We start from the raw sequence: 27,194 nt of genomic DNA, 5'->3' as shown, positions 1-27,194 counted from the left end.
GCCTGGAGAAAGGGAGGTCCTCTAACCACATTCCCCTTAGGTGTTGTCTTCTAAGAGAAGGACTCCAGTTCATTTTACTTCACCCAGCATCTCTCAGACTGTATCAGAGGCTAACTGATCTGGTATTCACCCCTCCTCAGATAATGTCAAAAGGTTTACCATCAATGATTCACATCATATTCCTTTTATTTGTAACTGTAAATGGTTTCTGAGACAGCAGTACTGAGCCAGGGTGCATGTCCAGTTTTATCCCACACATCTCCTAAAAATGCCTAATTTCCATCTGAAATACAACCCGCCTGACAAAGCTAATTGTTTATACAAAACTTCAGCACTTAGCTCCATGCTTTCCGAAGGGCTTACAAAGTGACTTTTGTTCTAAAATAAGTACAGGAAATCCATCAATTTATGAACATTCATTCCATGAAAACTGTAAGCTAAAATTTGCAAACTGAAAATGAAAACATCATTTTACACAAAAAAGCCTCTGGTTCTAGACAAATCCCAACAATTTTCACATAATTTAGAATAGTACAATCATTAAAATAACAATGATACTTATGATAATTACCTATTTAGCTCTAGTTAACATAATAGAAAACTTTTCATTTTTTCAGTGTGAACAGTAAAGTACAATAGTTACTGTAATGTACAGTATATACACATCAGAATTTAAGTAAACATGTTTTTGATGTTTTTCATCAATAAAACCTTAAATTACTAAACAAAAGTACAAAAAATAAATGCCAAGAAATTAATAGTTCACTGAAGTACAAATGTCCTTGGATTGTTGGTTATTGCCAATTCTTTTAATTTTCTCCAATTTAGTTGCCACCAAAATTGTGCTCATTGCTTCTGCCACATCACCTAAAGAAACTTTTGTTTTCTTGGGTCCATTTGATTCATATAACTACTTATGTTATTGCATTATGAGATTGGAAATTTGCTTTGTAAAATATCATACATAATCACAAGAGTATGTCACAGAAACACTACAAATTACATGGACGAAGTGGGAGATTTTTGATAATGAAAGACACAGTTTTGGATCTAGTTTCTCAGGCATTCAATACTTACCAAAGACTGCTCGCTAACAAAGGGATATTTTTGGCAAAAATGTTTGCATACAGATCAATGGGTATCAATTTACATGTAGCATAGTTTTGTAAAATGATTATTTCTAAAACATGGGATGATTGTACTGCTGTATTTGTCAGTGTAGGATTGAATGAGATAAGCCAAACTATTCTTCTTCACCTGAACTTTTATCCCACCTACATTATGGTGGAGCAGAGATACACCCTGTTTACAGTAAGGAAGGATCTCCACTTCTGGACCTCACAGGAAAGCCAATGTTGCATAGCAAATCAATTTAGCAAAGCATCTTTAGGAGGTAGGAGTGAACCCAAATACCAGGAAGAAAGCTATAAATACCCTAGGGCAGTTAACCACTTAGTTAGCCATAAGATAAACTATCACTATTACATTGGTTTATTTTTTCCCAACACCAACACCATTGCTTTAACAATGCACTGCTTACCATGTCCCAGAATATTCCAAAAGGCAATTCTGAAAATGTTATCAATTGAGCAGTTCATTCATTTTAGAGCAAGATGGAAGTATAATTCCTACCTGCTGCAGTATATGTCTCTCCCTCAATGTCATCAGCCTTCTGTGCAGTTCAACTAACTCATCCAGATAGGCCTGCAAAAATCACATTAATGGAATGCAACAGTGAACAGTTAGATTTAATGATTAATCGATAGTTGACAGCTCAAAAAGAACACAGGCAATCTTACTGCATGAGCTCATATCCAATAAGACATCCTAAGACTCAACAGGTGCCTTGCTTGTCCCAGGAGCACTCTAAGACAATATTTATAAACCCTTAAAAATTATGAAAATTATTAAGCCACAATCTTAACCCTTTAATATTGTTCTGTTAAATTAAGATACTTTGAATTAAATTTGGCAAATATGGATCTATGATCTATAAGAGAGCTTGATTCACAAGAATCACCTACAAACTGCTTAAAAGCCCAGTGTCGTAAAAGGAATTTAAAAAGTAACAAGTGAGGATTTCAGTAAACTCCACAGACTCCATATTACACTTAAACTTTAACATATGTTTCTTAATAAAGTGAAAAGGTCTGTAGCTTAGTAACATTAGTTTGAACAGGAATACAGCATACTGCAAAATGATACGAAAGGCAATGTAAGTATTAACTTTTGATCCACTGCTTTCTAACTGTTTATTGAGCCAGGAAATTCATCAAGCCACATGCTAAAGGATCTTGATGAAACAGCATCCACAGCATGCTCAGACAGGCTTGACCACTGTATTTAAACTTGTAAAAAGCCCCTAGACTTCATTTCTATTTTATACTCCTCTAATATCCTATACTACCCTGGGCTGCAAGTTCCTCACCAGGTTTTTTTTTTTTTGGGGGGGGGGGGGGTAGCTTAATAGATACAGTTCTTTTCCTCCAAGTATGACAGATTTCAGGTAGTGGCTCTCTCCCCCCCAACAATGTCATCTTTGTTAGGCAGGGATAAACAAATAATCAAGTACCAGCTGAATGACACTAATAAACCATGAAAGCTGTGGCTAGGAAAAGTAAACATTTTGCTATACATCTAACTGAAATGCCTCACTTTACTGTTGCTTGGGATAGGAAAGTGAGGGCGAGGGCAAAGACGGGAACATTTGAAAGAGCTTACATACAATACTAATGTAAATCACAGACTATGAGGTTTACAAACCTTTCCCTGAAACTGATTTTCACCTTCTAAAATCTGTTGGGCACATATTCCCACTGTACACAGCCAGGCCATTGTGTAAATGATTTATTCGTCACATTAAAAGACATTGTTAAAATCAACCTTAAAAAAACCCTGTAAACGTCATTGTTTCACTGGAAACAATACCAAAATTCTGAAAGTGCTAATAGTCTTCATATCGTATCATTGAAACAATTATATAAAAACCGTTCTTCCAAACTGTTATATGAATTTTTCAATACCAATACTGAACATTTGCCATTCTAAAGCTGCTGCTTCAAAATAAATAGAAAATTACTGTGCACGATTCATTACAATGGCAAAGAAAAGGCCAAGACTTACCTTGTCACAGTCCCCATTTTTAATGTTTTTTTCTGGTTTTGTTTGCTTTATTGGACTTTTTACTTCAAGAATCTGCAAAAGAGGATTAAATTAAGTAATGGAATCTATCAATGAACAACTTATGCAAAGTGATATGTTTTCTCAAATATTACTTCACAGAAAACTGTTTTACATGTGAAGTGCACATATTTTTCCATAATTTGTTCAAGTTTTCAAAACACCTCAGGAATAAGTCTAGAGGCTGTATCCAAAGTAGTTACTTGTTTTTTGCAGCTGTATTCAACAGTATAATGAGATGTCATAATAATACAAAAGTAAAGATGTAATAAACAAAAATGTATTTCTGTTTTTACTCTGAAATTATATATTTTTTTACCAGTCGACTTCAATATTAACATGTACTTAATTTCTAAATTTAATGTAAGCATTTCCAAAACATTAACAAAACTGAAGGCAAAGGTGAACTGAAGGTAGGCAGCACAGGTATTGAGAGGAGACAGCACGTCTCTCTCTTACCTGGTTATTGCTGGTCTTCAGTAAAGGCGGGGGGTCACTGCGGGGAGGAGGTGAAGAAGCAGAGCTGTTCTCACTGTCGCTGCCATCACTTAAACTTACCCTGCAGAAGCAACAAAGTTAAGGGCACCATATCGTAGTAAAGATTTCCATTGAGACGCAGTTATAACTCCAACAAAAAAAGATATGACATTTCTTAAGTTGATAAAAGTCATTTTAATTTAAAAAATGGTTCTGCCCTCTCACTAAATGCCAATAGCTGGTGGCCCTCTAACAGAAACAGCAATACCCCTGTTGAAGTCCTATAACCTCAACATATAAAATTAAAGGCTGTATGTAGAGTATGGAAACAATTACTGTTTCTGGTGTTAGAAGACTGGTCAGCAACTGATTTGCCATGAAGTGGACAGAAACCAGCTCACTTGCTTCAATGGAAATCATGGACATTTGCAATCACCCACAAGGTGTTCAACAACTCATAAAAACACTCTGAATATTGCAGAAATAGTACCAGCACCGCTCTGAAACGTTTACATAAAAAAGGATCCCAGTTCAATGTATTTTTGTTAATATTTTGTTCCTAACTCATTTGCACACATCTTACATACCATTTAAAGCAACAGCTAGCCTTACAGTAGCTGATTAAAATGGAAGACAGCTCGATCAATGTAAAGACAGACCAGGGCAAATATAACAAATGCAGCTCAAAAGGAAAATTGGAAGTGGAAATATTTTGGATTAATCACAAATGAAAACAATTATAATTGACTAAGTGGATTATTTGCCAGCCCAATGTGTCAACCTATTTTTCCTCTGTGACAGCAATGAAATTAGAAGGCCAGTCCTCTGGAAACACAAGTGTAGCTCTCTTCCAATGGCTGGAGATATAGGCAGCTATTTTCCTCAAAAAGGTAAGTTTAACACTTCCACTGTTCCACCACTCCCAAAAACAACAGGGAATCTTAAGTAAACGAGGCACAGAAGTATGTTTCTGAAAATGTAAAATCTGTTGAATTAGGTTGGTGCTTGTGGGCATTGTGTTTATTCTTAAACACTGCTTGATGACAAATGGATGATGACAGAGTTTTGTGTACAAATTAATGGGAAAGTTCATGACAATAGGCAGCAGAGAACATAAAGCCAGCTATCATACAGTCAACACAGAAGCTTATTTTGGATGTTTTGTTTTTCAAACGACAGACTGGAAGCACTAATATTATGACCACTCTAACAGATACAACCTACTCGTCTGCACTCGAGGACAAAGCCTTCCTGAAGAGATCGTCTTCAGGCAAAAAACTTATAGCCATCTAGACACCAGTAAAGTCTGAGACTTAGAGAAATGTCCTCAGCAAATGGTTTAGAAGATGTTGAGTATTGTAGTGATGACATAATTTTGCTTTCAAATGAATGTAATCATATTCCTAAAGCAAGCAAAGATAAAGAGTTTGATCTATCTTTTTGGAAAGGCCTCTTGTGTTCCCCTGCCTGGCTTAAATAACTTGCTTCGTCTTATCAATTTTGGCAACCAGTACGCTGACTGAAAGATTTTTCAATGGCAGGATTTGTTTTACAAGAAAGAAGGAGTCAGCTGAAACCAGAAACAGAGGACATTCTCCGTCTACACAGTAACTAGCAAAAGTTAGGAAATGGGTTTATGGTTTTGTTTAAACATAATTGTCACTATTTTGTAACAGTGCAGCAATGCCTCATTTAATGGTGTCTCTACCAATTATGATTTGCCAAAAGGCTATTTGATCTGGCCATTACTTTAATGACGTCAAATCCACCTGTATAAAATAACACACAGCACAAAAATTATATTAGTCATTACAAATGGAACAATTGAAGTCCTCATACTGTACATCATTCATACATATGAAAGAGCACTTCTGGAAACACATGCTATTGAACCTATGCTATAATTGCTTCTGCAAAAATGATGCATGATCTTATGTAGACTAAGTTTTTGTTTGTGTGTCAATCAGGTCATGGCTTTTAAGCGGGTTGGATTGGAAGTTAATAAGATGCTCGTTATGCATATTTGAGCCATACATATAATACATCAGGACCAAGATGGTTGTGGGTTTTTAAAATCAAACTCTGCTACATTATTTTTTAAGAAGTACAGAATTTAGACATGCATACTACCACATTTAAATTAAATTAGGAAGGGGTGTAGAAATTATTTATATATGATATCATTGTCACACTAAATCCATTTTATAATTATAGATTTGTTTACTGTTGCAGTGGTGCTAATGACAGCATGGCCACACTTAAAATCTTCAAGGTTTTGGTTTGTGGAAAGAGGCCTACATGACCAGTAAAGTGTTCATGTCCATCCATATCCTTAAAGCTCACCAACTTTCAAACTCACAAATCCTTCAACAGAAAAGTCAATGTAAAAGACCATTATACCACACACTCTAAATAAAGGGTATAAATTCAGCTAAAAGCATGATCTTCATTTTTAATAATCCATAATGAAAATCAGCTGCACCCAATTTTACAGCCCATGATTTGAGGACCCCAAGAATGTGAAAGTAGACCCTGACCTGCGATGTCTGTGCATCATGTGTGTGTGTGCTGGCCGCTCCATATCAGAGTCATTTTCATTATCCTCCTCCTCTTCTGAATCCTCTTCATTGTCATCTGAATGAAGATCTTGCATTATTGACCTCAATGGACCCAAGACTGCCAAAGAAAGAATTTTCTAATTCAGTAATTCATTGGTGTATTCATACTGTTTATTATTCTCTATATGCAAGATTTTTAATACAAGAATTATTCTTTAGTTTCAAACAACCTCAATATAAATATTCTGTGATCAGCCTTGATACAGTTTTGTTATAGATCCATGTTCATGGACATTCCTGTACTCAATGCTTTTTGATAAGCAAGGAATGCTTTTTTACTTCTGTTTCTAACAGCAAAAAGGGATAAAAGTAGTGCATATGATAAGGTATATTTAGATTTTCAGTAGGTCTTTGAAAAGATTTCTTATAAAAGATGAATTCTTAACTTGCTGACAGTAGAGTTTCAAGGTGATGCATGTCTTTGGATTAAGAATAATTAACGGATAGAAAGTGGAGTATAGGTAAGTGGTGAATGTTCACATGGGGGTAATAAAATTAGGGGAGAACTATAAGGATCTGTATTAGGACTCTGGTAGTTATATCAATGATCCAGATTTTTTTATGTTTGCTTTCAATACCAAATGAGCAGGATTAGCAGACACTGTTGAAGCTGCAATATAAACAAATAATTCAAGACTGAACAAACACCTGGCACATGACATTTAATGTCCACAAAAGGAGAATATTACAGTATGTGCAGGTACCAAAAACAAACATAAGGTGTAACACTCTAAGTCAGCTATCAATGAGTAAGGCAGGCATTTAAGATGTGGATAAGCAATAAAAGAGGCAAATGTGATAGAATATACAGTAGTTAACATTATATTTTTTACAATGCATTAGCTACATTGTGTTTAAAATAGTGTACAATTTTAGTCACAATGTTACAGAAATATGGCTGTTCTGGAAGTAGTTCAGGAGAATTAGATTCATTACTAGGGTTAAATGGATATCCTAAACTAACAAGATAAAAGAAATGAATATTTTTAGCCTTGAAAAGGGAAAAATACGAAGGGACTTGATCCAAGTATTCAAAATCCTCAAGGGCATTGATTAAGTCAACTCATTAGAATTCTTTAGAATTAGCAGTGAAACATGAGCCAAAGGACACAAGTGGAAGTGCATTTAAAATAGAGAACAAGAGGCACTTTTTACATAAAGTGTTGTGGGAGTCTGGAACATGCTACCCAGCCACATTGTTCAAGTGACAGTCAGGCTTCTTTCAAGAAGCAGTTGTAGGAGATCCTCAGATTTTTAAAGTCATCGGGTTTCTAACTGCTACACAAGCTAAATGCTTGTAAGCTTTATTTTCTTATATGTGATCAGATTCTTTGCAAAACAGAGGAAAAGATTTTAGAGTGAGATTCAAACTTTCAAGCCCAAGGGGCTAGGTTTAATTTAAGCCATAAACCAGGCTTGTACTGTAAATACTTCCAGAGATATTACAACATTTTTGAGGGGACATCATACCAGGCAGAAATAGATTCTTTTTCGACAGGCGATAAAGTATTAAAATAATAACAGGCACCTAATCAAATCATTTTATAGCATGAAATGTTATATTCTCACATAGTTCACAATTATTCAAACCAGTACATAAAGCAGATGTCAGTGTATGACACTTCATTGAAACGAACCACCATAACTGATAAATACTTCAAATGGATTACTTGTACAGTGTTGAAACCAGGCATCAGCCAGTTTAAAAACTTGACTGTAGATGGACTTTTGCATGAATTTGGCTGGTTTCAGATGAAGATGAGTAAAAGATGTGAATCTTTACTGACTGCCGCAGTGAGCACCGCCTATCAATGTTATGGATTTTTTTACCTGTGTGGGCTGTCGCAGGAACAGCTACAACCTTCCTGCACACGTCAGGCACTGTGGTCATGAAAAAAAAAAACAGTTTATTTTTTCCCCACAATAAAACTGCTGAACAGAGATGCAGGCACTCCAGGATTTTATTACTGAAACAATTGAAAAATAACATTTTTACTTTTAAGTACCAAAATGAGATGCCATTAGGAAAACCATACACAACAGAACCCACTGAAACATACTGTAGATGACCAACAACGTTTTAACCATGTACTGTATATGACTTTCAAGTGTGTATGTACAAATTAAGCTACTCTTTTTCTTGAATTACAAGTAGAAGAATGGCTGAGATGCAGTTTAAGTGAAAATATTGCGACACAAAAAGCCTAATTCTTATACATCTTCAAATATTTGTGCAATCAACAAACGAATCCATTTGAAATACATCAGTTAGACTGGAGCATTTGCAGAGTTTGTTCAAAATTTTAACTTTTTCTTAAAGATATTATTTTTTATATTAACTATTTAGTTTGTTAGGATTCTAAATGACCTAAAGATGGATTTGTAAACCAGATTGGTAAACATGAATCCAAAAGTAAATCCAAATTGAATTTAAAAGATACCCCTTTTTTTCCCCACAAGACATTATAGTGTTGCATTCTATTTAGTGCGTTCCACTCTGCAGATCATGCTTTCATTTCATCTGTCATAAAGAACTTAAATGTTATTCAGCATTTTTTACTCCGTTAATGATTAAGATAGTTTATATAAGCAGAGGTTACAGTCCATAACTGACAATTATAGTATTTTTGGGAATCATGTTTTTCAATATTTTTAAAGAAATTCATATAAAAAATGAAAATACATATTATGACATAAATGAGAAGTCAAGTTTGAAACGCTCTCTTATTTGAAAATCGGGAGGACTGTCATTTATAAACACTACCTTGTCTTTTCTGAACTGGGACGAAGCCGGAGCTAGAGCTGGAACTGGAAGTGGAGCTTGCTGGGCTGGGCTGCTCAGACTGTGACAAAAGAAGGAAAATAATCAAAAAAGAAAGGGTTAGTGAAAAGTTCTTTCCTGCTTTTACCCAGATGTCAGGGAACCCAGCTTTCCAGGCTTCAACTTCAAAGCTTCTCCATTCACGGAACTTTTCCCATGTGGCAATTCTCAGGGAGCAAGCATCTTCCGAAGAGGAAGCCCAGCTGAGAAGTTCCACCACACTGAACAGTCTGCATAGAGTAGATGGCACACTTCTCAAAGGGCTAATTGGGGAAAGAGGGCTATCTACAGCTTGGAAATGAGGCAGATTTCACACTGAAGAAAACACAACAGCCCCAAACCAACCATCAACTGGGTCCTATAGGATGCAGATTGACATTCCCAACCTGTGACATGATGGTTTTAGCCCCTCACTTCTGATTTGAAAACAAATCAGAATACACAAAGCAGATAATCACATATATTAGGCAGCATTAAATATAAACACTTGGGGTACTCCATATTGAATAGAAATTAGCACTTGCAAAACCATAAATGATTATGCATAACATACTTTCTGCTTCCTGATAGGAAATGAAACAAAATAACCTTTTAAATACGGTGAAACTCAACATTACAATATTTTGAATAATATGAACTCCTCTAAAAATGAAAGAAAAATGCTTATTTACCGAAAAGCCTGATAACATACCTATAGAAGACTAACTCTTATCCATATTTAAACTTTGGTACTTGGCCCACCATTAAAGGAATGATCCATTGTTTAAAAAAAAACACAGAACTCATTTTGTTAGTTTACCGTGAAACCTTGACCATCCTTCTGGGTGCTTGAATTTTAAAGCCCTTAAATCACAATGCTATGATGAAGTGACAAAAAATAATTGTAAACTATTCTGCTGAGTGTCCCTGAAAGGGAACAAATTTCCTTGGATCATAAACTACACCATTATTTGAAGCCCCTCTTCCATGGAGACAGCTTTGATGGTCTTAACAGTTGCTTCCTTCAATAAATCAATCTTCTCTACCCTCCTAATGAACAGTGATTTACAGAGCCTTACTACCCCAGTGTGCAATTTACACAATGCTGTCTTCTGCATTATTCAGGTTCCTTTTCTTTTCACGGCGAGAGACATCCAAAACCCTCTGAACATCTGTTCACTTCAAATTACTGGCAATTTTAGTGCTCATGACCAAGACGTTGTATTACAAAAACCTGCACCAAAATGTGCAGTTTTAGGTGAAGTATAAAGCACAATGTACAAGCATTTTAAATAAACTGTGGGATTAGAATGGAACTAAGTTCTCACAAAAAAAAAACTTTGACCATTTCTCTTCCTGCAGGGCTATGTGATGAATCTTAAGATTTACGGTGCACCCCGAACTCTGCTGACAGTTTGTCACTGTTTGATATCTATTAAAAACAATTGGTGTGATGCGGCTCTAGTGCAGAGTAAAACATTCCCTTAGGAATAAGTGCCAGATGCGATTTATTCTGACCTCAAAGGAGAACAGAAACCAAGCGACATTCTTGATTAAGCTCCAAGTCCAAATTAAACCACAGATCTTGGTAGATCCACATAAAGAAAGTTCAAGGGTAACAGTTGCATAAATAAGTCTATGATACCACTAAGAAACAGATCTGTACAACAACCCGTAAAAAATATTTTCACTGTACATGCAGCCAATGTACCAAAACTACTTAATCAGCAAAAAGATTTGCTTATAAAACCTAGGAAAAATTTATATTTCAACATTTTGTTTATGCAAATTTTTAAGGGCCCACAGAACAAGAGAATCCTGATTTCTAACAACAAAGTGGATTTAAACAAATTACGGTGCCACAAATGAATGTAAAAAGAAAAACATTTTACATATTACATATTGTTCACCAAATGTTTCAACACCCGATTTTCGTCTGAAAATAGTCCATTAAAAAAGTTGATTTTTATCATCAACAACTCCATACAAATCTTTTCTATCTTACTGAAGCTTAACTTCATGTTACAGAGCATGAGCGTTCAAGTTTCCTGTAGTTTGCTGGAAGGATCCATAAATCAATTCAGTTAAAATGTTTAAGAACGTCATGGATGTAGAAAAAATATTAAAATGACGTTGAAACAAAAATGATAAAATCAGAGAAAATTATCAGTGGACTTTCAAATGCACTTTATCCCTTACGAAGATTAGAAATGAGCAGTATAAAACACCATAATTCATAGTAGACACCTGGACTATGTCACAGCCTAGTGTTTCAATAATAAAGCAGATTCATTTCTATTTTAAATTAGTTTCAGTTAGAAGTGAAGCATTTTAAAGGGTTTTCTGAATTAAGGCATACTACAGTCAGATTAAAGGCAGTTGCTGGCACTAAAGAGCAATTCCTGACAGTTTTACAGGCTGCTATCCCTGGGGCTCTGGTATTTACAGCCTTTTCATTCAGACTTTTCTTCTCTTATCCTCTGGTTATACACAGAGATTTCATGGCCCTGAAATTCGAAGGACTTTGTGTAATGAGACCCCCTCCCCCCCCAAAGCCACACCAAAATCATCACTGAGAAACCTGTACACTTCCATCCTGTTTGACTCATTTTCTGACCTTGCAAGTTACTATGCCTGCAAACCATCCATTGCTCTAAGAAGACAACCGGGTCTGGGGATTTATGACTAGAAGGGTCTATCTCTCCAGGCTGCCCATTGTAACTTCATTGGAAGGTCTGTTCCCTTCAGCAATAGCCGGACAACACAGTAAACACTGTGGTTGCATGCGTACTTCCTAAATTATCACATTATGTCAAAGGTCAGAATCACAGTGACTACCTCTGGAATCTTCCATGTTAAACTATATCGATATCATATTAAAGAGTAAGTTTTCCTTCATACATAGTCAAACTTTGTGTTTGATGCATTCATATTTTAGCCCAAAATGTTTGGGGTGCATACAGTTTTAAACAGCTTCAATTTCATCTGCTTACCCCTACCTGTGGCAAAATCATTTCTGAAAACGCTGTCCAACACAAATATTAAATCCATTGTAAAATAAAATGCCAGAATTACATGCTGATGGGTTTTCTTTGTGTGACTCAATTCTAGTATGACAATGTTATAGTGTAAATGTTATAGTAAATATATGTCTTGTAGATTAAATTAAATTAAATCCAAATTTAAGATAAAAGCAACTACAAGGAAATTTCTGCAGACTACCCATTTTCTGTTCTTAAATAGAAAATTAAATAACAAATAGAAAATAGTTTTATTTACAGTTGAAAAACAGGAGGAAATGTTGCCTTCAGATTGTCCTGTAAGACTGATCAATTTAAATATGAATACCATAGGACAAATGAAGCTACAGTAGGCCTACCTAATGATTTCTGAGGTTTGTTGCTTTCTTGTGTTTCTTGATACCACATTTATTTCCATTGGTTTCTTGCAGTTTTCTTCAGATTTCAATTTGAAGCTATGGTTAAATTCCAAATGATTCCCACAATGTAAGAACTACTATTAAGTTAATCCTTTTTGGATAACATCCCAGAGAGAAACTTTTAGAAACTATTAAAGTTAATCTGAATTAATTTGTTTACATTCTTCTCAGATGACCTTCTTTGTTTAACAGGGCAGCAATACTAAAAATTTATAGTTCCCCTAAGAATTTGTAATGTAAACTAAATGAATTACGCTACTGGAGAATTATAATTGGACAGGAAAAAAAAATCAGCTGATAAGCAGAACCTTGCAAAATCCAAGTAAAATACATGTTAAAAAGATCTGAATACTGAGGATTAAAATATATTTCAAAAGCAAACAAAAAGTACAGGGAGCACAAATGGAATTGTGCAATAAACAATTCAGTCTTTTGTTTTTATTGCAAAAATAAAATACCTTCTTAAGATTTCAAAAGGTTTAATACAAGCCTGATATCTATAAGTTCTCCTGGCTTTACAATAGATAAATAAAGTATCAGCAAAGTTTTCTACAGAACTACCCAACTTCACAATCACAATGATCATAGACTGCTTCAACTTCTTAAAAGATTGCCTAATTTCTGATTTTAATTGGGAATTGGGGCAATTCAAAAAATCCCCCTTTAGTCTACTGAAGCCCACACATGGTTTGTTGTGTGGTTTTCTCTGGGAATGTGTTCCTCTCTAGGCTAGAGAAGACAACACCAAAAGCTCAAAAGAGCACTGCAACTAGGGTGGTAAACAGGCAAAATACAGCCTGTAGAGTCCTGGGGAAATGTGGAGCACTTTGATGTTTTTTTGTGCGATTTACAGCCTGTTTGTCTGCCTGGGTGTCTGGCTGACAGCAAACACATGGTCAGATGTCCTGTCACAAATTACAAGTCCATATCCACAAATCAGCAAGTCCAGCACAGATGATGCTTGTAAAACCAAGAACCTAAACAATAGCCTTGATTTCTTCACCTCTATCAAGTTCAGCAGGCCTTAAATTTGAATGTTGTCTGCTTTCTTCCTATTTTTGGCTTAACACTGCGGTAGCATGGGAATACAAAATGACTATCATTTAACATCGTTTACGTTTATGAGACCCTTCTTTATGCCTGTCATCACAGCTTGAGTAATGGTCTGTGTGGTCACAAAACTATAAAATGGTACATTACATTTTTTTTTAATGGTAATGAAGAACTCGATTTAGTCAAAATAGATGCAGAGAACAATACAAGACAGCAGCTGATGGGGAAGGAAGATCTGGTGCAAAAAGAAAAATGTTTAATATTAAAGGAGATGCAACAAGGTATTTTTAGTATTATCCATCTTTTTCCCCATAGCAGATTAGTCATTTTAAGAGGTTTCTTGATAGAGATCCTTAGAAAGGAAGACAATGCCCACAAAACACAGCAAACAGGTGTTACGTACTGGCTTAAGGTCTGGTGAGGAACTAGACATGCAACACCACTATTAAGCATATGAGAAACAAAGATCAAAATAAACTTTACAATTTCGAAGAAAAAAAATTCATGCAAGAAAGAAGGCAGCCAGTGAAAGATTTGACTGCTAGCTTTCAGGTTTTTGGGGTATATTGTGTCAAAATATTTTTCCACAAAATAAAAGGAAATGAAAAAGGCACCTCATCCATTTTCCAAGAAGAGAGGAAAACAGCCCACAAAGCCCCAGACCTGTAAGATTTTCATTGAGCCAGTTTTTTTGACAATTCCTGCCATGATTTCCAATTAAGAAATGTTTTACATTCCAATTTGTTATGAGTTCTGTCAAACAAATTTAGATCACAATTTCAAGGGGCTTGCAGGGAAAAGAACACGATGGAATAGCTCTAAAAAACCAGTGGACAAGAGAAAAAATGACATGAAAACCTGGTAATAAGTTCAAAGTGTATTCAGGATTCCACTTTACCATTTTTAAGCTCCATTAAAGTTTTGCGGATGTCATTAGGTGGGGAAATATTGACAGTATTAAAACTGAGACTGAAAACTGAAAAAGTCTCCCCTCCTTTACCATTTTGCTGAAATTATTTGGATCCTCTCAATATGGTAGGAGATGGATGCACAGAAGGATTTGCTAGGGACACAAAGATTTAATTTTTGGAGCCAACAGCGACACTCCAGGCAAAAACAGCATGACTGTTCCACCACAACACAAGTAGCTACCTCTGCAACTAGCTTAAGAGAAGCTGTTTAACCACAAATCGGCCCGTATTAAATCTTGAACAGCTTAAATTTCAAAAGTGCATTTAGCATAGAAATCTTTGCTTGCTGATATAGCCAATGTCTAATGTGAAAATAGTTCACATTAATTCATACAGTGGAGGTTGTAGGCATCTAAGATAAAATTTATATGAGAAGGATATATGAGAATATATCAAATATAGCTAAAAGCATAAAATGTAATTGTAATTTAAGTTGCTCATCACATCCCTCCCCCCAGAAAAAGCTTTTGCTGCTTCAGAATCAACTCAAAGAAGATCAGGTACACACTTGGGTAAAAAGGAGTATCCAACACCCAAAATGAATCAATCTTTTTATTCTTGAAAACAAGACTACAGAGGGACTTCATTCAAGCAAACCACCCACCAAGGTAATGATAAAGAACACCTAATGGACTTCAAGATCAACAGGAAAACACAGTCCAGAGGGCACAAGTGGAAACTAAGGTGACGTGCATACAAGACTGACAACAGGAAGCACTTGTTTACACAAAGTGTTGTAAGAGTCTGGAACAAACTCTAGCCACACAGTTGAAGCCGATACCCAGACTTCCTTTAAGAAACATATGGATCAGTCTATAAACTATACAAGCTAGATGGACTAAATTGTCTCCTTTTGTTTGTAACCTTGGACTTTTATGATACAATTACTTTACATTTCCTCTGACTCTCCATGAAATTCACCAAATCAAATGACTGTGTTCAATTCCACCAAAAGTACTGGTTGTCTACTTGGTTATAAAGTATTATGTTCCCAAAATTAAGTAAATCATCTTTCTTCATTCATTTTTTCTTGCAAATAGGTTATGAAAAATGCCTTATAACAAAAATAACAGACTTAAATTCAGACAAAATTAAATTAAACCTCAGAAGTGATTACATTTTCTTGCTTTAATGTTTTTGTCAGAATTCTTAAAGATATTAGTCAGATTCTTAAAGAAGCCCAATGAGCATTTCAGAAATAAAAGGGCTCATTAATCTAAAAGTTTAATGGTGCAAAATTGAAAAGTGTTTTTACTTGTGTTATTTTTGAGAACTATGAAGGATGCCCTTTTTATAAACATTGTTCAGCGACAATGCTTTGTAAAACCTACTCAGCACATAATTTGTTGGAAAAATAAAATGATTATCATGAAGCAATACGATATGGGGGAATTTATATTTCAGTTCCTAACTAAGGAGGACCGAATCTGTCTCTTTCCCCAATGACTTATTCTTGAACTCTTCTCGTCTGCTGCTGATTATATGCTCCAAGATTAATGAGCAATGTTGTAGTCTCAAGAAAAACGGCTGAAATAATTGCTCGTCTGTCTCTACTCTAGAGTAAGAACAAACAGCATTTCTCAGTTGTAAGAAGCCTAAGAAAATAAAAAAGCAAATCTAAATGTTGGAGTCAATCATGTTTCTTTCTTATGTAACGTATATTGCTGTAATTACTGGTTGTAACAATACTAGAGTGCTTTTGTTAATTTTAGGCTTTAATTTTCTTTTTTGACATGAAGAATTGAAAATAATTATTCTTATTCTGTGATTAGATTAATTCAGTCAGCCACAATTGATAATTTATGCTTGCACTCACAATTTTTTCTTTTAATGTACCCAACATTACCATTTTAGAAACGTCAGCTGTTACAAATGCATATGAAATGGAGAACATTTAGTGATTTCATGTAACTTTAACATGGCACGTTAAAACGGCTTCCATAAAAATGCTAAAATGAAAGGAGAAATTAATTTCACTTCACTTTGTAAACAAAGAGTGCTGAGAAATATTTTCAGTTGCCCTAGAAAGAAACTAAACCATCAAATTTATATAATTGTATATAATTGCGGCTAGTTGTGCTACTAGTTCCCCCATTTCCACAAAAATCTTCATCAGCTTTGAAGCATTCTGGGTAATCGGGAAAATACAGAGTTGGCTGAGCTAACTGCCAAAGGTGGATAAGGCACTGAATGTTACATTTCCCTCAATAATCTCCAAGGATGGCTGTTGAATATTTTAAGTTTTACCTTCTAAAAAAATACTGTCTGATAAATGCTTTATAAACTAAATTTCAGGGTTCCTGTCTAGCATAAAAAAGAAAGAGCTTCTTATTACTTCCAAAATACTAACTAGTCGCACATAAAATCACAAGAGACTTTACAGCAAACTTTTAAAAATGTATATGTGGATAATTTGGGGAATTTACAGTTCTTTTAACTCCATCTAAAGCAGTAAAGAATCAACATTACTAAAGTTTGATTTTGCTTAAATATTGCTATAAAATCAGGCTACGGTAGTGGTACTAATAATTGTGCCTAAAGGCTTATAAGACTGCTTGAGGAAGGCAACTGAATTGACTGAGAACATCTAAAATTGAATTAAGCTGATGCATCTGCACATTTTCACTTGAAATATGAGAAATTCAAGACTTTTCTAGGTGTTTACTGATGAGGGATTAAATTTATCAACTCTCCAACTGCAAAAACACTTTGACAAAGTCTATACCTCCCACAAAGAGTGAAGGACACACTATTAATTGGTAGACTGAAGGTCAGCAAAGACTTCAAAATTAGAAATATAAAGCCATGACAAAAGATTTCAAACACCAGCTTCAAACATTCCAGCTACATGAGACATACAGTACAGTATACTATTTTGGAGAAGAGTCTCCCAACATTTGGGACTATGAATTACTTAGGATACAGTTGGGGCATTATAACGCATGATGAGGTAATTTTAAAGTTGTTTCCATCTAATTCTGTTGTGCATCAATCTTTAGGTCTTTCTATCTTAAAAAGGTAGAAGTGCATGTGGCAGCAATTAATCACACTCAAGCTCAAGATCTACAAAATGTTTTCTTTGGCTGTGGGCAAGGTCTGCTTTATCTGTTGCTTGTATGCTGAGTTAATTCTGCTAAATGACACCACTGAAATCATATACTTCCCTTGATTCTTTTTATGAACTTTTGGATACAGGATCTGACTCAATTAACACCGTGTGGAACACTATTTTGATTTCAAGTAATTGGAACAGCATGTAAAGTTCAGGGAAGGGACTGGTCTACCATGCACAAAGGGAATTTACAAATTACCTTTAAAAGATGAATGCAGAAAAACTTTTAGATGTTATTGCAGTTGTATTTATAGTTTTTAAAGCCAAAAAATAAGACTTAGCAGGAGAAATGACCCTAAATAAAGAGGACTGAACTTTTCTGTAAATTTACAGATTAAATTCAGGGTGAATTACTGGCACACATTGCAAATAGATTTACTGCACTATTTTTGCTCATATTATCTATTTTACCAGTATTTATTTTGACTGAAGCAAAATTATCTAACACAAAATGCAGTAATACAGGTTAAAAAAAAGCAGAAATACAGTGAATACAAAATAACATGCCTTACAGAAGTGATACACTATACTGCATCAAACAGCAATGAAACTCTAAACATATAATGAAGCACACAACTGACATTATAGTCTTTTGCATACAGCAGAACCTAATCTGCATGGTTACACAAAATACACAAGTAGGACAAAACAAAAACAATCAGTATTTCCAGTACAGTTTGGACAGACCACATCTTGTAAGGCACAGAAGAGAGTTAATAAACTAACCATAAATTGAACAACTCCACTATCTTTTGATAGATTAATGACTTTCATTATTGAAAGCCACCAAAGAAGTTCCTACTCAGAGTGGCATCCACTTTCATGACCATAACATTGTTACAGGTAATACGTTATAGAATACACCATTTAATTCTAAAGCTGTGACTACCTTATTTACAACATTTCTTAGCTAACACAGCTAAGCTGTATTACTTACAAATTGTAATGCTCAAATCATATAAGGTCTTCAAAAATTATTTAATATATACACGTGTATCAGATGGATGCTGTTTTGTTAGGAACCTAATTCAGGTACTAAAATAGGCGTAATTGCATCCAGATCTATTAAATGCCATCTTGTGTAACCCAACGTTAATACAAGGAAACTGTAAAGACAACACAAAAACCAGAGCCAAGGCAGAGGATAAAGAATACTAAATCAAACACCTCTGGCAGAGTTTTTTTTCTCACGAAGTTCATGATTCAGCTAGGAAGAGCTGTTGGCTTAGTGCCTTTGCGCTGGCCAGAATAAAAATTATGAGCTGGATGGTTTTCAAGCCTAGAGGCCTGTGGAGGATGCCCTGATACTTGATTCGTGCCATCTAAACAGTTATTTTCCACAGATCATGAGCCAGCAACTGAAAGATTAACTTGATTTTAATTTTCCCATACTGGTGTGCTCTCTTTTCTATTGTTCTGTAAAACTTACAATTAGCCTGCACAAACTGTCAAGCTATACTACACTATGTCTCATTCTTTTACAGCTCAATAGAAGCATTTAAGTACATATTTACCATCTCTGGTCCAGGTATTTACACCAATATAGGCCAGAAAGTTATTAGTGAAGCATAGCAAAATATAGTAGTGTGCAACTCCTAATTACATCTAAGCACATGAAACTCATTTTTATTGCCCAAGCTTTTTCTCTATGGATTCTTTTGTACACGTTAAAAACCTTAGCCTTGCAATTCAGCCACAATCCTGTGTTGCATATGAATTAGAAAATCATTCTGGGGAAAAGCCACTTGGCAGTTTGGCAAGGTGAAGTTAAAACCTGCTCTTTTTCACAGCAGTGCTACAGCCTAAACATTAAAGTGAGGTGAAACTATACAAGTACATTCCCAGTTTACACTAATTTGAAGCTAACAATGTGACACAGCAGTGACTAGTCTTACAGTACTATATCACCGAAAAATCAGCAGGCCAAGCAGATGAGAGCCGGGCCACTTATTCCTAAATACTGACTTCAATCATGAATTCAGCTTGTAAATGAGCTTTGTTATCGCTTACATGATACTATGTGCAATTGCAATCAATTAACCCCTCTAAGAAATGGTCTGTACTATTAAAAAAGAAAATAATGCTTTTATATCCGATTCAATATACATGAGATCTGCCATATTCTAGCCCAATTTTTCAGTGATGGGATACTTCAATATTTTCAGCCATCAAGATTATATTTAAAATTGTTCTGGTATTAAAGCAGGCAAATGATTAAAGCGAAAGCCTGAAGTATTCATGGTGTCCTCATTACTCTAGTTCACTGCCGTAAAACCACAAATCTAGCCTCCACTGCCTACTAATAAAACTGTCTTCCTCTTTGTGTGGGGTTTCTTTTCCAAACATGTGGGGAACTGGCATTTTTTAAAGGACGCTAAATCATTATTACACCCTTCAGATGTCTTAAAAACTACTTCAGTATTTTAATTACCCAAACAAAGAGCTTCTGATATACTATATTTACTTTTTGACATCTCAATAACTATAAATTGAGCAACAAGGTAAAGCTGCTTTAATGAGTGATGAATGGCACCCAGACTTACAAATGAATAAAGAAAACCTAAGATAAGGGAAGACAAAAACTTAAGCACAACACTAAACCGACAGGCAAAGTGTACTAGCTGACACCTGCAGCTGTGCACTGGAGCGCTCATGCTTCAGGGGAATATACCTCAGAACAGTTTGCAAAATGTCAAATAAAGAGGTGACCTTTTCCATTCTAGAAGCTAAACTGAGTCCTTGATGAGATTATTCTACATATTTCTGTAGCACTAAAAAAGAATGTCAGGATCTATTTTTAGACAGAAAGCAAGCAAGAAAAAAAATCCATTTAGTATAAGAGGCTTTGTGTGTAACTTGCCAAAAGTTTGAATACTTCAAAAGGCAGCTGCCTGAAAGAATGAATGCAGGTGGACATCTAAAAAGTAGTACAAGGATTTTCTTTAAAATAGACCAAAAATCTACATCTACACAACTGAAAAAAACGAGGGATTTTGAATGCTAAAATAACCGTAGACTAACAGAAGTACAATAGGTGAAGAACCATCAAGGCATCTTGAACCGCGACTGGAACTGTATCACTGTTTTTGAAACCGTTATGTAGAGTAATAAAATTAGCATGATCTCTGTGGTACATGAACAATAAATGACATGACAATCAACCAATTTATGTTTACTAAGAAGTTTTGTTAGGTAATAAATCTTGTGCAGTCAAAGACGGAATAAAACCCATAACTGTAGAAGTAAGATGGAGCATCAAGCTGTCAGGTGACATCGATAATGTGCATTCATAGTGCACATAACAAAAATAAGAAAACTACAGCAGAAAATGTAAAAAATTGCAAAAATCAGCATTTTTACAAATTAAGCATTCAAAATTTAACATTTTCCTACTTTTATTCATTATGATATAGACCGACTATTAAAAACAATCACTAACAAGAATTAATTACCCATTCTGTAAATTGTAACAATTCACTTTTAAATCTATACCTGCAATTTTTAATTTGATCAACAGTATGACAAGACCTTCCCTGAAAAAATCTCTTATAAATTCATAAGGATGTTATTCCAATGCTTAAATATATAAAAAAACAATCTTTTGGACTCTACAGACCATTACACACCTTAAGTTATGTGAAAGCACTGTTTATAACAACTTACGGAAAAAAGTAACACCTTTGTGTGTGTCCAACTTGATGTTATGTCATAGGAGGCATACAATTTAAAAAAAAAAGATTTTAATAAAATGTTTGGGACGCACTTGGGCGTTTCAGTTTGGGCAGCGATCGCAATAATGAATAATTCAACAATAACCATAATAGGGCCTGTATGTACATGTGTTCACAGGAATGACATATGAAACTTAACCAACTGCTAGATCCAACACGCAAAGCATCTGATTACATGTCAACAGTATAATTGAATATATAAATCCATCACTAGACATCAAAATATAAAGATTTATCATATATAATTAGTGGTTAATTCCACTTTGAAATTAAAAAAAGTTCAGCTGCGGAGGCTTCAAACTTTTCAGCATAAAATTGAGCTCTATTTGCTCCTTGACAGCTTTCACAATGACACAGTTCCCTGCTCTAACACTGATCACAAACAATACATTCAACCTAAATATTAATCCTAAAACAAGGCCAACAGGCTTCCCCTAAACTCCGGAAGTGTTCATTATTTAACACATTTACTGGTCTGGAAAAATAAATCTATCCTAAGAAAATCACCTGGTTAAAACTTAAGATGATCTACTATATACACATACTGTACCATGAACGGCAGCTACTAGCAGTTTGAATTTCAGCTACTTTTAACATCTTGAGAAAGCAAACATCTTTTTTAGTTTGGGTGAAGTGTGCACATTGCAAACAGTTCCCATTTCTTTTTTGACCTACTGCAGAGACAGTAGACATCTCTAAACACCAAAATGAATACTGTGAGAGACTGTCATGAGAAAAACACTCACTTTACAGTAGAATCTACAGGAAAAAAACATTCTACACATAGGAACAAGAAAAGGTGAAAAGAGAAGAAAGGAAACAACTTTTCGGCTGCAGAGCCTTCTTCAGGTGCGATTCTACATCATATATGTGTATATGAACATTTAAAAATAATATGTTAATTGGAAGAAGAATTCATGTTTTGTGTGCTTGAGGCTTTTTTACTTATTAAATGGCCTTTTATCATTTCTAAAATTATTCAGAGGGTTGCGCTACCCTACATGCACAGAAAATGAAACTGTATGATGGAACCAATAGTTTACATCATCTATACAGAAAAATAGAAAGATAATCCGCAGCATTTTAGCTGTGGGAAAAGTTAAACCTCAGGTGGAATGATGGGTGTCATTTTTCTCTGTGCAGCCTGCATACTGGCACAGCTCCCCATTCAAGCCTCTGCGTAATGTTACGATGACTTTCATTGTACCAGCATTGCCCTTCTTTATACCAACAAGTCTCAACCCAACCCACCATCCCCTACTTTCCAACTATGTGCAAGCAAGGAACGTCTTCAAACTGCGACTTCAGCTTGCCCCAGGGCCAAACAGTAGACTACCAGACACGAACACCATTCAGTAGAACTTACAATTTTTTTTTAAGATCTCCGCTATGGGGGAATCTTTTCAGTGCATATGTAGCGTACATTTGATACATACTGTCTTGGTGTGCACTGAACACTCCTTTCCAAAGAAACCCACAAAAACCATGCCTGTGGGTGTCCCCATCAGCCCCTTTCTCTGAAGAGCTTTACAGTCCCTTTCCCCTCAGACCATAGGGCTCACAGTTTCAGTTTATTAAACATGGTAAATGTAGAAGAGGAAAAAGCCACTAGCTCTCAGCCTGCAGTAATTATGTAAACAACTGAACAGATGGTCCATTTCACGTGTTAAGAAAAATAAATACCTTACTATAAAACAGGCTAAAACAGTAATGGAAAAATGGTTCAAGGTTAGCACTGCTATTCCGAGTAGGTATTCTGCAAGCTTTCTAATAAAGTATTTATTTTTTATCAGGAAATTCGGAAGAGGTTTTGAATCAAAGTCACTTGCAACAACAACACCATATTACCACAAGGGTAATATTCCAAAGCTTACAGTTAAATCCATGAAAGGTTCTACTACTTCTGTGCTAAATAGATGCAATGGTCTTGAAAAAAATGAAATGTTCAAGTATCAAAACTGTCTTTTCTTCCATCTCTCTGTAAGAAGTAATTTTCTGTTAGACCTCTGTGGAACAGCGTCCTTGATTTTTCTTTTGCTAGTTATATCAATAATATACTGTGAGCAAATTATGATGGAACTGCATTAAACACGGCACATAAAACTATCCTGATGCTCAAACACCACCGATGCCCACGGGGCCATTAATTCAACTATGTAAATCACCACAGATGAAATTTAGCTACTGTCCTATCCTAATACTGTTCTTTACCTCAGCTGGGGGAAAAAAAAAAAAAAAAAACTCACCTCTGATTTGGTAGACATATTGTCCTCCATGTCAGAGTCATTTGGATCCACGAGATCTTCAAAAGGCGGCAAAGTGGGTTTCTTTCTCTCTGGCACCTCGCTATCCATTTTGAGCTTGGTGGAGCGGATCTGGGATTTATCCTTCATCAGCTTTTTGTCAGAGTGATGATGCAGGGGAGAGGAACCAGACACGGCCTTCATGGCCGTCTCCGAGGTGCTCTTCTTTCGCTTTTTGGATGCATGTTCTTCAGAATCAACTGCTGGTGGCCTTTTGCTGGGAGCTTTCGTGTTGTGTTGCACACAGGCTGTCCCACCACCATGAGAAACGCTCATCTCTGTCTTTAGGTCCTTGGACATGGTCTTGGGTTCCTTAAAAGCCATCTTGGGGATGGGCCTGTCATCTTTAAGTGGCTGGTTTTCTTTGGGTTTCTTCGAGGAATCTTTGGAAAGTTTACTGGGTTCCCTGGTAGGTTCTTTAAAGGCACTTTTATGCTCCTTCGAGTCTTTTAAAGATTTGTCTTTGTGCTCTTTCATAGGCTTATGAAGCTTTGAAGAACTGCTGCTGCTACTATTAGTGGTGGTGGTAGTAGTGAGGGTGCTACTACTGCTCTTAGCCACATCCTGAAAAATACATTAAAACAAAATTATAATGATGAAATATAACTGGTTTAAAAACAATTTTTGGCTTAGTATACAATTTCTATGCATTGCCACCCAGTAGAGTTGAAAGTAACATCTTACTACTGACTTGTAAGACATGGATTAGCAATAATCAAATTTATGAATTTTCATTGCACACTTCTAAGCATAGCTTTCAGTCCTTGACTGCGGACATCCAACAATAACAAAAAACTTATGTTCCTTCAATGAGAAAGCCTTTTAGTTGCTAGCACCTAGGCTATGAGATGACCTCAAAGGTCTGAAGAGTCTCTTCTTATTTGTAACTTTTCTAATCTTCTTATAAAAGCCTGTTGTATAGTTACCATTTTTAAATCTCAACTGACAACTTCACGGTACCCTGGCTTTTACTATCAGACTTCTTTTTGTACTATATAAAACAAATAACAGAATTGATCATTGTGGAAGTGCGTCCCTATGCTTGTAATGTCATTATTTGGAAGGTTTATATTTAGTGCAACAACATGAAAAGTCAGAAACATTTAAACTGGTTTAAAAGGATTTGCAGAAAATCCAGAAATCATGTACTTAACCCTAATGACCCTACTGGATCTTATTCAAATACTTCTAATTCTTTAGCTTGCAAATACAAGAGGGAATATTAGTGAGAAACACAATAAATGGAAATCAACTGAAAGTTCATACTACGAATTGTTCATGTTCATTTTGCGGTTATAAAGAAAGATACCGTACAATAATATGCAGGTGGTTACCTAGGATTTGATAAGAAAATTATTTGTTAAAAGTTTTAGGATCAACAAACATCTACCAAGAAGGGACCACTGACATCCCCTTGTGTATAACCCATCTTAAAATAAACATATAGGTCTATTGGTTTATGGGAGAGGTTTTGTAGCAATTTTTTATGCTTATTTTTCAAAATTGAAATCAATGCCTCTTCTTAAAAACTGGAAAAGGTATTTATATACCTGTACTTCATTCTTCCCATGCAATATATATTATATGAATAAGAATAACATCTATTAAATAAAAGTACTGGCCCTTAAACAAAAGATGAAAACTTAAAATATTGCCCATTTCTAATTATGAAACAATGTTTTCGGATGGGACAGCAAATGGCCCATGCACATGAATAGCAAACACCTTAACAGGGGCTATTTGACAAAGATAAGGGGATTTAATCTCCTTAACAAGCAGTCCCGTTTGTTCCCTGGGTCATGCTTGCTTGCCCTTGTCAATATTTCATCAATGCAGTAAAGCCATTAGGAAGTCTAGACGAACAGCAAGTTACGAGCTGCCTTGACCACCTTAAAGCATTTATTTTGTCTTCTGCTTGTGACCCCTGAACCTCTTAGCATGAGGCTCTTTTTTCCTCACAGACAAAACAGCCCAAAGTTTGAGTCACTGCAGGACTCCTGGTTCAAATGTCCAAATGCCTGTTTATTTGGGAGGGAAGTTTTTATTGTTCAAGCACAATGTGTGGTTCTAGGCAGCATAGCACATCCAGACTTAATTTATAACTAACTAAACTGGGCAGGAAGCTTTTTAAGACCATGGCCAAGAGCTGATTCCTGCTTAAGATTAAACCTCCCAAGTAAGGGTGAAAACTGCATATTGCCTCAGAAGTGAGAGAAAACCCATTTTCTGAAAATCTTAAAGTGTCAGATTATGGTTTCTGTGCCTCTGCACATCACATTTGCTTTTCTCATTGTCTTCATAACTTTTTTGATCAGTCCTATTTTCTTTCTCAGGCTGGCTTCCATTTGTTGTTTTCTGTATGCCATATACTTGTATTCATATATACTTGATATATCAACTATATCCTTTATCAAAATACTACAAAATTATAAATCTCTCTACGGGACCCAAGCATTGACCAAGAGAAACGTAGGAGAAACTGTGCTACATAATAATGCATATAGTTGCCGAGCCCAAAAAATTATTATTTTCTAAGCATGTTGAACAACAGTAGATCCAGCTACAGATGTCTTCTAAAATGCTGAAATGTTCTTTGCTTCTCAGTGCAAAGCTGTACTCCTGTATTATTTCCTGATGTGTATTCCTCACATACTTAAACCAAAACAGTTTACTACATAAAATTACATTATAAAATAGTGAGAAACATTTTAGGATGGTTGTGTTACAATTTTTAAATTCTAAGAGAAAGGTTAAAAATGGTTCTCAAACACTGAATTCACCTCCTTACCATCCCTTTCCTTTTTACTTATGGTCTGTGCAAATCTAGGCTGTCATTTTCCTTCATGCTACAATTTGTCAAGCTGAGTAAGCAAAAAGAGCTCCTGAGAAGAGGTCTCAGAGCTGAAAGCCAGGAAGCACAGAGGAAACAAATTAGAATCCTACCAAGTGCACAACTCCATTTGAGGGGCATTATGTTCTTTACCCTGTGGAATATTAACCTGCGTCTACATTGTCAGTATTCTATACTTGAATAATTGGTAAGCCTGTAAAATAATAGCTAGTAGGAAGGATAATATTCACTCAACACGCCGACAATTATAGGAAAACGCAGATAATGCATGTGTTTACAAAAATCAGACTTAAAGCTTCTACCATTTCAACCAAGTTTACAATACCAAGAAAATTGTAGGACTTACTCACGTTTCAAAATGGGAATAAAAAGGCAAGAATAAAAAAAGCGAACAGATAAAATAAGTGAAGTGTTGTCCCAATACTTTGTGGAGAATGAGGGGTGTTTCAGCATTTTTATTTTTCCAATCAATGCTTTCCAGCAAACACTTGAACAGATTTGTCGTTACAAAGATGAAGTTAACACTTGTTCAGAGGAAACTTTTGTCTTATGTGACCTCTGACCAGTTAGTAATCCATCACTGGTTGCGTCTGTTTTGATTTAAAAATGTTTCCATGTGCAGCAAATCATTTTTAACCTCTAACTCACATGACTGGCCT

At 35.4% G+C, this 27,194-nt stretch overlaps 1 protein-coding gene across 2 annotated transcripts in view; it reads right to left on the bottom strand.

Annotated features, from left to right (window-relative positions):
• The window catches only part of mllt3 (MLLT3 super elongation complex subunit), a 103,684-nt gene that overhangs the window by 10,506 nt on the left and 65,984 nt on the right, over positions 1-27,194 (bottom strand). For both annotated transcript variants that reach the window (XM_015345162.2, XM_015345161.2), the window contains exons 7-13: positions 23,628-24,248; positions 9,040-9,118; positions 8,106-8,156; positions 6,195-6,333; positions 3,640-3,739; positions 3,124-3,195; positions 1,633-1,704 (exon numbers count right to left, since the gene is read on the bottom strand). In XM_015345162.2, coding sequence (XP_015200648.2) covers positions 1,633-1,704; positions 3,124-3,195; positions 3,640-3,739; positions 6,195-6,333; positions 8,106-8,156; positions 9,040-9,118; positions 23,628-24,248 — 1,134 coding nt within the window. The remainder of the gene's footprint in view (positions 1-1,632; positions 1,705-3,123; positions 3,196-3,639; positions 3,740-6,194; positions 6,334-8,105; positions 8,157-9,039; positions 9,119-23,627; positions 24,249-27,194) is intronic.

This window comes from Lepisosteus oculatus, chromosome 1, assembly GCF_040954835.1.
Source record: "Lepisosteus oculatus isolate fLepOcu1 chromosome 1, fLepOcu1.hap2, whole genome shotgun sequence".
NCBI lineage: Eukaryota > Metazoa > Chordata > Actinopteri > Semionotiformes > Lepisosteidae > Lepisosteus > Lepisosteus oculatus.
The sequence above is the reverse complement of the archived record's forward strand: the minus strand, read 5'-3'. Positions and strand labels throughout refer to the sequence as shown.